At 52.0% G+C, this 10746-nt stretch overlaps 4 protein-coding genes across 4 annotated transcripts; 1 reads left to right on the forward strand and 3 right to left on the reverse strand.

The window, feature by feature from the left end:
• Positions 1-1010: 1010 nt before the first annotated feature.
• On the reverse strand, positions 1011-1393 carry EMWEY_00049760 (hypothetical protein; the record flags this gene model as incomplete). The annotated part of the gene is made up of 2 exons (XM_013479529.1): positions 1011-1242; positions 1386-1393. 2 exons carry the CDS (start codon positions 1391-1393, stop codon positions 1011-1013), a joined length of 240 nt encoding a protein of 79 aa, XP_013334983.1.
• A 45-nt stretch (positions 1394-1438) lies between these two features.
• EMWEY_00049770 (WD-repeat protein, putative) lies at positions 1439-3724 on the forward strand (the record flags this gene model as incomplete). Its single annotated transcript, XM_013479530.1, has 1 exon — positions 1439-3724. One exon carries the CDS (start codon positions 1439-1441, stop codon positions 3722-3724), a length of 2286 nt encoding a protein of 761 aa, XP_013334984.1.
• A 1366-nt stretch (positions 3725-5090) lies between these two features.
• On the reverse strand, positions 5091-7089 carry EMWEY_00049780 (rhomboid family domain-containing protein, putative; the record flags this gene model as incomplete). Its single annotated transcript, XM_013479531.1, has 4 exons — positions 5091-5242; positions 5415-5591; positions 6589-6786; positions 6999-7089. 4 exons carry the CDS (start codon positions 7087-7089, stop codon positions 5091-5093), a joined length of 618 nt encoding a protein of 205 aa, XP_013334985.1.
• Positions 7090-9478: 2389 nt separating this feature from the next.
• On the reverse strand, positions 9479-10642 carry EMWEY_00049790 (hypothetical protein, conserved; the record flags this gene model as incomplete). The annotated part of the gene is made up of 1 exon (XM_013479532.1): positions 9479-10642. The coding sequence occupies one exon, from the start codon at positions 10640-10642 to the stop codon at positions 9479-9481; it is 1164 nt and encodes a 387-aa protein (XP_013334986.1).
• Positions 10643-10746: the final 104 nt, after the last annotated feature.

Here is a 10746-nt window from a genome sequence, read left to right on the forward strand (position 1 = left end):
ATAATATATATATATATATATATATATATTTCTCCTTTACTGTGTACTCTGCCTCTCTTTCCTTCTGCCCTTCGGGTTTTTTGTCCCCTTTTCTGTATTTAAATATAAATATATGTCTTTGCCTTGGCATGCCTCTATTTTTTAATCCTCCAAGACACGGTAGGGAACCACTGACAAAGCAGCATTCGCTGCTTTGTCGGTGGCTCCCTTATTCTTTGCCACCAAGTTAACAAGGGAGCTAGGTAGCCTCCACACCCTCTCGCAGCACAGCGTGACCATTCCTGTCCATATAAACAAGCACCGGCATAAAGGCCCAGAAATAAGCTACGAGGTTTAGGAAGAGCCACCTACGAGGTCCTAGATTCCACTCAGTCCACAGTAGGAACTTCCACTGGTCATCTGTGAGCGTTCGCCTTCACGGTTCAACTGCCTGTGGAAGGCTATAGGTGGTACACGTAGCTCAGAAACCGAGAAGGGTTCATGAGTAGCCGTAGTTTCCCAATATTAGCTCCAGCAAGGCCCAAACAAACGTTCGTCGGCAACCCAGTCAGCGCACACCTTCCACGCAGGAGGTCCGAAGATCTAAGGGAATCCACAAACAAATGAGCTGTATCAATCCCAGAGAGCATGAAACACCCAAAAATGTTCACTAAAAGTTAGCAGCACAGAAGAAATAACAACGGCAACTAGACCGTCTACGACGACGGCTGCTCCGGCAACTACACGCTCTGCCGCAAGGGGGCTGTCTGTGTCAAGAATTGGCCGATGCAGCTTTAATGTGTACCCATATTCCATCTTTTCACCTATTTTTTCAGCTTCTTTATAGTTGGGTCGTTGAAACCCTCTTCCACATACTTGTCTATATGCCAGGATAGGCAAGGCTGATCCAGGTGGAGGGCTTCCATGTAACAGGCCCCTCTGTAAATGTAGGAGGCCTTGCTCGCCAAGGGAGACCACAGTGGCAACAGAGAGCAAAAGCTGCAACGGTGACTGCGGCAGGAGCAGATGTATTAGAGGGTAATTCCAAATCCGGCACTTTTATCGTTGTTACTACCAGGACTACTGCTTTTACTATTACAGCAACTACTACTACTACAACTTCTACTACTACTACTACTTCTTCTATTACTACTTCTATTACTACTACTACTACTACTACTGCTACGACTACGACTACTAACAGTAATACTAATACTAATACGGCTGCTACTGCTACTACTACTACTCCTGCTCCTACTGCTACTGCTACAACAACAACAGCAGCAACCTGCACCACCCTTGCTGATTTTAAATTACGAGCAGCGAAATCCATCCGGCAGCGCTAACAACAACAAGAAGCAGCAGTGGGGGCAATATCGGCAACGGAAGAGGCGGAGGGCATTCACACCAACATACCAGACCCCCAAACAGCGAAACCAGCAATGACAAGCCAGCGGTAATGGCTATGAGTCATTTTGCCGTCGATATAGCAGACACAGCAGCACTTGCTACAGCGGCAGCATCAGCAGCATCGGATGAGCCGAGACAATTCAAGACATCAGCTGGAGCAGCGGCTGCAGGAGGGTTTCCACTTTGGCGCCAGGTCTTCCTAAGAAGGGCTAGAATTAAACACTTGCTGCAGCACGAGTGGTTTGCTGATGTCTGTACAGCTCACGCTACGGCACTAGAAGAAAATCGCCGGCTCATAGCGAGCCATGCATCTATTCTGGCTGTCCGCTCGGCTGCAGCAGCACAGGAAGGAGTATCTGGTGCGGCTGGCACCAGTTCGCTATTGACAGAGCAACGCCTGCTGGTGCAGAGCGGCCAAGACGCAGCAGTACTCAAGCAGCAGGTAAGGACGGTTCAGGCAGCAGCTGCAGCAGCACAGCGTCAATATGAGAAGCACCGACGGCACCTCGAAACGCAGTTGCTTTTGCTGCAGCAGCAAGTGCAGCAGCAGCAGCAGGTACTGGCCGAAAAAGACCGAGAACTGCTGCACCAACAGCGGCTGCTGAGAGAGAAGGAGGAGGAGGTGTCGGAGAAAGAGGCTCAGGCAGCAGCTACACGCAGGACTTGCTTGCTCCTTGTGCAGCAGCAGCAGCAGCAGCAGCAAGCTGTGCAGAAGGCCCAGCAGGAAGTTGCAGCAAAAGCATTGGAGACCGAAGGCTACCTTCGAGAGTTGCTGCGCTACAAGCAAGCCGAAGCGGCCTCTCTCGAGCTGCTGCAGCAGCAAATCCAAGCAGCACCACAGGCGAGCGCCGATCGTCCTATTGCCACATCTGTTTCTACTATTGAGCCGACAAGGGACACTGCAGCGGCAGCTGTCTGTTCATGTACCGGGCAGCAGCACCAGGAAGCAATAGCAGCAGTGAAGGCATCAGTTTCTGGTTCAGTTTCTGCTTTTACCGGTGCTACACCCACGTCAGCTGCAGCCCGTGCTGCAGAAGCTGCAATCCCGGAAACGCGTGCTGCTGATGCAGAACCTAGCAACAGCAACAGCAACAGCAACCGCAGAAACAGCACGGCTAGCCGAGGACCACTGGGAAGATGTCGGCCGCCTCTGCGACTGGTGCAGTCAGCTCGAATGCACACTGGAGCAGCCCTCTGTTGCTGCTGCAGGACAACGGCAGCTGCAGGAGACGCAAGGGCAGCAGAGCTGTTCGTCTCTGGGGGCGCAGACGGAACCCTTGCTGTGCGCGCTGCTGCCTCTGGAAGAAGCCTCTATTCCTTCGTTCCCTCTCCGCTGAGGGCTGCATGCACTGCTGTAGATTTGCTGCTGAGACACCAACCAAACGTTCCAGCGCCGCTGCAGGAGCAGCAGCAGCAGGAGGCTGTGGCACTGGTTGGTTGTATGGACGCCACCTTGTACGTAGCACAGCTGCCCAGGGGGAAGGTGGTGGAGACCCTCAAGGCGCATGCCGGCTCAATCCTTGCGTGTGGCTTCATGCAGCCTCAAGGAGACACAACAACAATGGCAGCAGCATCCACAGCACCAGCTAGTGCTGCGTGGAGCGTGGCAAATGACAGATCGGTGCGTTTGTGGGATTTGCACCGCAGCGCATGCAGCCGCACTGCAGTTCTGTTGTCGCGCCCGACAGCAGCAGCAGCAGCGGAGAGTGGGCTGTTGCTAGTAGGTCACCGCAACGGAACGCTTGGCGTCTTTAGTCCCTCCAGCCCGTGCAGCGGTAAAAGCAAGGGCAGCAACGGATTTTGGGTCCCAGATATCGTGTCCCATACAATGCACAACTCGGAGGCAATCGTCGGCTTGGCTATCTCCAACGACAGACACACTGTATGCACCCTCGGTGAGGACAAGACAGTGCAGCTGTGGGACCTGCGGATGCTGCTGCAGCACCGACGGGAGCAACAGGTGGTCCTAGCACATCCCCTGCTGCGCCGCAACACGGTTGTTGCGTCCCCGTGCTTCTCCCCTTGTGGCCGTATGCTAGCAGCGGCTACTGGTAACTATCTCCTCGTGTGGAACATGCAGCACTCCGCCGGTGTTCAGACACGCCAGTTAGTGGAATCAGCTGAAGATTTAGCGAAAGGTCGCAGCACTGCTGTTGACGGAGACGTCGAGAATCTTCTAGCCCTGCGGATGCAGCAACCGCAACAAAAGGACGATGAGGGGCACCCCCAAGTACTCCACTGTGCTGATGCAGAAATTTGCTGCCTATCCTGGAGTAGCAGCAGCAGCAGATTGTTTGCAGGTTGTAGAGACGGCACAGTGCTCGTTTGGGAATAGAGGTTGGCCCTTAAAAGAGTACGGCATGCTGGCGTCAGCAGCAGGATTGACGGGAGCGAATTTGCTGGCTCCGCGGGTGCTCCTCTGTCAAGTGGATTCGCAGCTAGAGCCCACAAGGGGAGGCAGTTTGTTGCCGTCGCTGTGTACCGATGCTGCAACAGCCGCAGGAGCAGTTGCAGATATACTGTTGGGCTGCTCACAGGCTGCTGGTCAGCCGCATGAGATATTCGTGGAACTGAAGATGAAGTGTAGATATAGTCGGTAGCCACTCTGCAGAATTGCTTAGTCTGCTGATGGATATTATGGCAAACATGCAGGAAAGCCGAATATCTCAACAATATGGGCACCAAACGTCGCGTCCTAACGTAATGCTACACACACAGGTGAAGCGATCGATATAGCCTCTGAGTAATACAGAACATGTGAGCCTATGCCGGCGAGCGCAGTGAGAAGCGTACGCACAGGGACGTAGGTAGGGGCCGCTTTTCCTCAGCGGATTCCACGCCGTCCACGAAACGTCCTTGCGGGATTCAGGAGGAAGTCTCCGGAAATAGAATGCCTTAAACCTTCCAAACGGAACGGGAGCAAACCTAACAGGGACTGCCAGCAGTGCTTGCCCTTTGGCAATCAACGCTCAATACACAAGCGTGGATACATGCACCTGCTTTAAGACGTTTTACTCTGGTCTATGCCTGTGTGCCGGCGCTATAATCGACCCAATTTTAAAGCGTACCCTCACACCCTGTTCATCTCTGCTATGGTCCAGTGTACAAAACAGGTTTCCGCTTCCCTTTGCGTGTTAAAGCATATTTCGATAGGTCTACTAGCGACCACTGCCGTCTGAAGCTCCATACCTCCTGTTTTCTTAACTGCACGGTTGCCACATTTGGTGAATACTGTAGGTAGACATCTGCAGTATTCAAACAGCTTCGAATTATTGGGGAGGTAAGCTTTCATGGCCAGCAACCTCTTCCAGCGTGAACAGCATACGCCATGCTTCAGAGCACATACTGCAGAGTGCCGCAGCTTAACAAGTCTCGGGAAACAAAAGACTGGCACATTCCCGTGAGTCAGAGATACTAACTGCTATCCATTGTGCTCTTAGCACCATGAGACAGCAGAATGGAGGTGCCTTTACTCTAAGCTTGTTGCCACGAATGGGTGTTGCTAGGAATCGTGCAAAAGGCTGGCAAACTGTGGCTACAAAGCACAGGATGCTACTCTTGAGAGATAATGTCAGCTGCGGCTCCACTGGAGGTCCAGTGAAACCTCCACTATAAACTCAACTGTGTCGCCGCATTCCCTCGATGGTCAACTGTGGCAGGTGATGCTTCAGGTGCAGCAGAAGCAGGTGCTCCTGCAGGGCTTATGCACTGCATCCCCTATCAACCGCGAAAAGAACCGGAATGCACGACCCCGGTAGAGCAATGAGCAAGAATATGGAGCCCCAAAACGCCAACTTCCACCACCCAGGCTTCTCCAACATATCTTTGTTGAAGAGAATGCCAAGCGAGAAACCTGCAAACAACGAAGAGAGACATGAGTGTGAGTGATAATGCAAACGTCACTGCTGCGCGGAGCTGAGGAAAAACCTAGCACAACCAGGAAAAGGTGTCTCATCTATGCCTGTGCAACAAATGGGGACTCTTGGCAACGGAGTGGGAACCCGAAAGGTGCTCTAGTGCCGTACCGCATATTAACCCTCCCAGGTGACCCATCTGGTCAATTGAACCGCCGTTAAGCGTGAAGGCGAAGAGCCCCATGAGTACAAAGAAGGAAACAATGTTTGTTAGCAGACGGTCTCTGTGCTGCAGTCGCTGCCAGCTCAGTGCCAGCTCGGCGATCTCCACTCCCATCATCCCAAACCCTGTAGAGAGACAGCGAATTCAGCTGACGTAATGAACGGATCTGAACCGAAAGAACCGGGCTTCATCGAATCCACCGAACTGAGAAGCCACAACTTGGAAGACATATGCCTTTCTGCTACTAGTCTGTAGTTACTAGCTGACGTTCCTTTGGAGGCACCACACTACGCTTATGGATCGGGATGGCAAGCACCAGCAATGAATGGGCATGATAGCGCATACGTGCATTCCACTATGCAGGTCATGTGGGTTTGATTAACTCTCCAGGATATCTACATTACACTCGCGTTTATCTCGATATGCGAATCCATGCGTCAATACAGACGTGCCCAAGTGCCTCCCTTTGCGCTACTACTAGAGCCACCGACAGGTGTGTGTCAACGTGTGTGAACCTTTCACTAATGCATAATGCATGCACAGTAATATGAAGAGAAAAGCTGTCTGAGTTGGGCGGATACGTTTGGATAATGAAGGCTTGCCTGCGGTGCTGGCGCCAACTTTCACCGCGCCACAGAAAAGAGCTGCAGCTGAGAGGAGGTTGCCGTACACAGCAGATGCAGCGTACAACAGAGCAAACTTGAGGTAACCGTAGCGTCGCTCGATGCCAAAACCCATCCTCATCTGGAAGAACACATTGAAGGCCACGTGCAGGAGATTAGCATGCAAGAAGGAGGCTGTAAGCAGCCTCCAAACCTGGCCCTTTGCCACCAAAGTGGGCACATTCGCTCCAAATGTAACAAGGATCGAGGCTGCGAACAAAGTACGCAGGCGTGAGCACAATTACGTAGTCATTATTTAGCAACATGATGAACGGGATGCAAGAAAGGACACGAAAAGATTAGGACGAGGGATACTGAAGGAGGAACATAGTACGGATACGAAAGAAGTTAGGAGGCCGGATTCGAAACCCTGTGGCATACAAAGCTAAGAGTAACCAATATGCAGCCCATGCTGATTGCCGAGCCGTATTGCAGGTCCGGCAATTCCGGATAGCCTTACTTGAAGGGACAAGGGGCATCTCTGAGTCCATGGCAAGCGTTGTAATAAACACCGCCCAGTCCGCTATTGAAATAAGGAGGAGCAGGGAGCGCAGCCTGAAGTAGGGAAACAGCAATTCGAGCACCCTCAGCGCCGTCGTCCGGCGCACAGAGGTGGACTCCCCACTGGTCACGTTGCTATCCGTGCTTCGCGTTTCAGCTGCCATGGCACACAGACCAGGACAGTAATACGGAGAAGAATAGTTCAACAATCTTACTAATTGAAACAGCTCCCGCGCGTTGTAAAGAGCCCTTCGCCGCTACAGCAATGTTTCTACGGCAACATTTCGGGTAGAACTACAGTCCATCATTTAATAACATAAGTTGACAGGTGCCACAGTACCCAGCCGACGGTCGCTGCAGCCTGCTTACCTCTCAGCAGAGGTGAAGTCTCTCCCCTCTCCATATCTCTGGTGCGCTGCTCATCCTCCTTGCGGAGGTCTGAAAGTGTGCAGACAGGCATGCTCCTCGTCGATTGGCGGTCTAGAGACTGTCGCAGGTTCACCTCAGGAACCGCAGCACAACCAAGCCCTGCTAACCCGAAAACGGGCACACGGGCTCCAGAGCAACCTCAGCCGCAACTGGGCTCAACAGATGAACCTCCCACTGCAGGCGTTCAACAGAAAAAGATGCGGAATCTCAGCTTCATCTGCTAGAACCCCACCCTAGACAGCTTCGATGTAGAAGATCGGTTCACTTCTGCGCTGACCTTAGAATCGGCAGCCTCACTATTACAACATAACTCGTGCTCCCAACAAATATAGTGGGCAATAACGCGACGTAGATGCCGTGTATGGATCGCAGCTGCACAAGAATTCCTTTTGAAAACAACGGTAGGATGAAAGTTACACTAACTGCTGCTGTCACAACGCTGTTTACACCTACAGCTGTCCCCCACGGAAAATGTCGCCGCTGCTTTCGCGGGATACAAGCCTTGCAATTTGCGGACCGTCTGAATAACGAAAATACAACAATTTCAACAAACTATGCCCCCTGAGTAAGTCTTAAAACTTCCTTCTGGTAGCCGTACCTTGCTTGTCCCTACCCGGGTGGTCACTGAGGGCCCCCCGGTATGGTGGATGCAGGCATGCGCAATGAGCAGTTTGAGGGAGCAAGTGCCATCAGCATTTATTAGCTGCTAGTAAATACAACATGAAGTTTTCGAAAGCTTGCGTACAACTAATTGCTACGCATCGTCCGGCGCGGAGAGGAAGTGTTCTAAACCGGTGCGGCTAGCGGCTGCTGGGTTGAGTGTCGAGAAGTGCCAAAGAAGGCTGAGAAGGGTCCAGGTTACACGAACTGCTTTTAGATAGAGGTACCATAAGGTCCCCGATGTAGTGGTCTGCGATGCGGCATGTACTCATTTGGAATACGGATCCTCGATGTTCTCCGAGGATCGTTTTGAGTTGCGTTGTGGCCAAGATACTGAAGATGAGACGTCCTCAGTTCACCGCTTCAAGCGCCTAGTGCTGAGGGAGATAATGCGGCCAACCTTGTTCCAACGCATATTGCTGCCGCTGATGCCGCAGGGCAGGGCCAGGTCCACGCATAAACAACTTCCCTAGCTGTGTTTACAATTGCTGTAGCTCTGCAGCTACATTAAATCTCCCTTACCTCCCTCAGCAGCTGGTCCTTGTGATCCTCCGTGTGCTGTTGGTACATGACATACACCCAGCTAAGCAGAATGCGGGTGACATTAGGCGGTTTTTGTATCTATCCATCGTCACGAGCACGCAAATGAGCATTAAAACGGGAGGACCCAAGGGGCCTGATGTGCCAGTTGAATAAAACCGAAATGGCAAAGCACATGTACGGAGCCATATCCTTTATGTGCGGTGCAGCTCTAGCTATTAGGGGTCTAGAACCTTTCTCAATAGGAAAGTGCAACTACCCCATGTTGCCAGCTGCGCGGCTGCCTTTGTTCACATGGGCCTCCCCACGCAAAAACAGTTCACTATCACCTCTTAAAAAACATGTGTGGAGAGAATATTTCTACAACTAAGCTGGGGGCAGCAGGGATTGCAAGAAGGGATTCCCGCCTCCAGGCTGCCAGCGGCGATGACGCAACCCGCCACGACGCGGGAATTTTAGAGCATGGTAGACTCTATTAACTGCGACAAGCGCCACCTTCCTTTAGTGTTTGTGTGCATGGTGTAGGAAGTCTTGATAAGCTACTAACATGGGCAAAGCAGCTCCGAGTAAGTGTGGGAAACGCCCGTGTTCGGCGGCGGAACCATGAACTCCGTTCACCTCATCGGTTCATACAACGCAGGGTCTTTTAGCGCGACATACGGACCTTTTGCTCCTAATTGCCAACAGAAGTAGAAATATTCAAATCGTGGGATCTTGGACAGGCACGGAACATGTAGATATCCGTTGGACACTATCTAACCCTTCCTCGGGAAATCGTGTAACGCCGACGCGTTCCTTGATCATCTCGGCACGGGAGGGAGAATCCGGCTGGAAGGATATCAACAGCATGGATATTAGGGGGGAGAATCTGCAACAGTCGCGTGTTCAGCATTTCGGTATGGGGCACCACTACCGTTGGGTTCATCTTGAGTTTCGATACATGAAGTTGAGAGACTGCAGCAGTGCGGGACCTCTCCCAAATACTGCATTGACAACCATGACAGCTGTGACACCGTGAGCGCCTCCTTGTGCAGCAGCCTGTTGCTAGGCATCGGGATCGAACGCCTGATCCCCGCAGAATCCCAGTGATAGCATGACGAACGAGCGTATCGCTGAGCATGGGTCCACCTTTCCAACACACCTCACCAGTGAACAGCTTGAGAAAGCCAGTTTTGAAGCTCCGGCAAATAGAGGAGGGTTGGTAGCTTGACGATCCAGGGCTAGATGAGTGCAGTGGCAGCTGCAAACATGTCATCTATTGAAGTTGCTTTGTAAGAGTTTGGCCGCATTCCAAGCAACTTCCCAACATCCTCTTCGTTGAGCCGTAATCGCTCTAGGATCCCTTCTACATTCCAATCGACAACCCAGGAACCGAGGGCATCTGCAGTCAGAATATTTGCCTCTCTGTCAAAGATAGCCCTGCCAATAACTTGAAAGAACGGTTCGACGCCAAATATTGCGTTTGCATGCACGATGCACAATTGCTGCTTATCCTGAGGGAGTGATAGGATGAACTTTTGGAAGCTAGAGTGCACCTTTCGGTCATTCTCTAGCTGCGCTGTTTCCAACTTGACGGAGGCAGCGAGTCGTTGTGCCAGGACCACAGGGACCGTCCCTGCGGCTGCCAAAGCAGCCTCATTGATACGAAATTTGAACCCCTTAAGCATCAGAGTAAAGTCTTCGAAGGTAGCTTGGTTGGGGTCTGAAGCAAGTGCACCCGCTGGAGGTAGTGGCACCGCTTTCTTGCCAAGCAGCGCAGAGCCGATGCCCGAGCTATCACACAGCATTTCAAGCTCGCGTAGCAGCTCAATGCGGGATGAAGCTGCCTCCAAGATATTGCGGACAAGTTGGATATCCATCAGTGCATTTTCACTTTCTGTGGAAGTGAGCCTGCCAGTTTGGCACTCCACCTTGGATATCTCCACTTGCCGCCGAAAAAAATCAGTAGGAGAGGTGGATGGGCCTCTGGCCGATTCAGGCATATAATTCAGTATAAATGCATCTTGCACTGTTTTCGAAGCTGAAGCATACGCATTCTCAAACTTCTCCATTGATAAATCGAGGTCCTTTGCCTCTCTCAGTAGCTCTTCAGAAGGCTTAGATACATCCTCTCCCTGGCCTTGAGCAGCTTCTTCCGAAGCTGTGCCCTTTTGCAAATCCTCTTGCAAAAGTTTGTCCCCAGTTTTGTGTGTTTCATAGCCGCCCACAACTTCAGATTCACCGATCACAGAAGTTTCACTGCTAGTTTCGCCGGCTGTAGCCGTTCCGCCCCGCGTAAGAGTACCCTGATTTTTCTTTATTGAAATGTCATCTATCACCTCGAATTCGTCGACAGGTGAATCTGCAGTGGGTGCACCGTACGCAGGCGCTTCGGGTGCTCCCATACCTGTGGCCTCACTTGCATCTTTTCGAGAGGGACGTCGAGTGGGGGGTAGATGAGTAGCGGGCGTCTGGACTTGGGTGGGTGGGAGGGCTTCAGTAGGAGGAG

Source organism: Eimeria maxima, genomic scaffold (genome assembly GCF_000499605.1).
Source record: "Eimeria maxima Weybridge genomic scaffold, Emw_scaff1198, whole genome shotgun sequence".
Classification (NCBI taxonomy): domain Eukaryota; phylum Apicomplexa; class Conoidasida; order Eucoccidiorida; family Eimeriidae; genus Eimeria; species Eimeria maxima.